At 50.4% G+C, this 1379-nt stretch overlaps 1 protein-coding gene across 1 annotated transcript in view; it reads left to right on the plus strand.

The window, feature by feature from the left end:
- The first annotated feature begins 842 nt into the window (after positions 1–842).
- The window catches only part of il17c (interleukin 17c), a 1912-nt gene continuing 1375 nt past the window's right edge, over positions 843–1379 (plus strand). The window contains exons 1-2 of the mRNA XM_056416852.1: positions 843–967; positions 1067–1302. Of these exons, the coding sequence (XP_056272827.1) occupies positions 953–967; positions 1067–1302 (251 nt within the window). The 5' untranslated portion in view covers positions 843–952. The remainder of the gene's footprint in view (positions 968–1066; positions 1303–1379) is intronic.

Consider the following 1379-nt stretch of genomic DNA (forward strand, 5'->3'; position numbering starts at 1 on the left):
CAACGGCACATGTACAAAAAGAAATGTTATGAAAAGGATTTCATTGGAAACCCAGCAATGTTGGTAAATGTCATGTAAACATTATATATATATATATATAACCCACAGGCTGTGGTTATTTAATTACATTCAATTAATTAAATTCAATAACTTGGGTTAGGGTTAGGGGTTAATGAATATCACAATTTCATGAATTCGTGATATTCATTTTTTAAGTTGTTCAATTAAATGAATAGATGTCATGTGTACAGAATGAACATTACAGAGTTACAGAAACACATTCAATGAATATGACAGAAAGGATTCATATCGTGAGTATTATGCATGTTGAAAAATATTTGTACGACTACCAATAATAACAGTGGATGTAGTAGAATAATATGAAAATAACAGTATTAATTGTATTGGGAATACTAAAAGCAATGCAACTGATAATAATAATGATAATCCAGAAATAATCCATGTAAAACATGAGAGGAAGCCCAAAGACTCCGTCATGTGCATGTCATTGTCTCCTCGTGTGTGTGTGTGTGTGAGGGGGGGTCAAAGGTCAGGAGCGCGCTCCTTCATTACAACTCGGTGACCGTCTCCGGTTACAGCGCCGCTCTCTGCTTCTGGCAGCATATTTACCGAGTGACGTCAGACTCGTGCGAGTGTGTGTGTGTGCGCGCGTGTGTGTGTAGAAGAAAAAATTCCTCGGCCGCCAATCCAATCCGCCCGACGGCTTTCTATGACAGCGGCGCGGCGGCCCCGCCTCCCGCCTACCACGCTGCGTCTCTTCTCACTTCGGAAAGAGGAAGTCCAGGAACTAAACAACGTTTCCATTCGCTCATGCTGCCGGTTTTCCCCACCTGTGCATGATAAATAGAGCCGCCGGCGTGAGGATGGAGGCAGGTAAACGAGAAGCAGCTCCGCTCGCCCACAGTCACACACACAGAGAGAGAGAGACAGGATGGACATGAAGCAGGTGAGTGGACATGACAGGTGCTCTTCGGGGCCTCTCTCTCCTCCGGTCCTTCCATCCATCGACCGGTCTGACCTTCTGACTTGTCCCCCCCCTCCACAGATGCTCCTCTTCGGGCTGTGCCTGGTGCCCGTGTGGTCGTGCAAGATGAACCGCTGCTACCACGACAGCGAGCTGATGGAGGCGGCGCAGAGGAAGCTGAGGAGCCACTACCCGCAGCCTCCGGAGCCGGCGGCGGCGGCTCAGCCCGGCTCGCCGGTCTCTTGCCCCGTGGCGCTTTTCCCTCAGCGGGCGCCGGAGCACGTCCACGACAGGTCCCTGTCGCCGTGGAGATACGTGTGAGTACACAGCCCACGAGTCGACAAGCAGAGGCTCGACCCGGAGGCCGGGGCCGGGCGGCGAGCGCGTCTCTGCG

Source organism: Pseudoliparis swirei, chromosome 6, assembly GCF_029220125.1.
Source record: "Pseudoliparis swirei isolate HS2019 ecotype Mariana Trench chromosome 6, NWPU_hadal_v1, whole genome shotgun sequence".
In the NCBI taxonomy this organism is placed as follows: domain Eukaryota; kingdom Metazoa; phylum Chordata; class Actinopteri; order Perciformes; family Liparidae; genus Pseudoliparis; species Pseudoliparis swirei.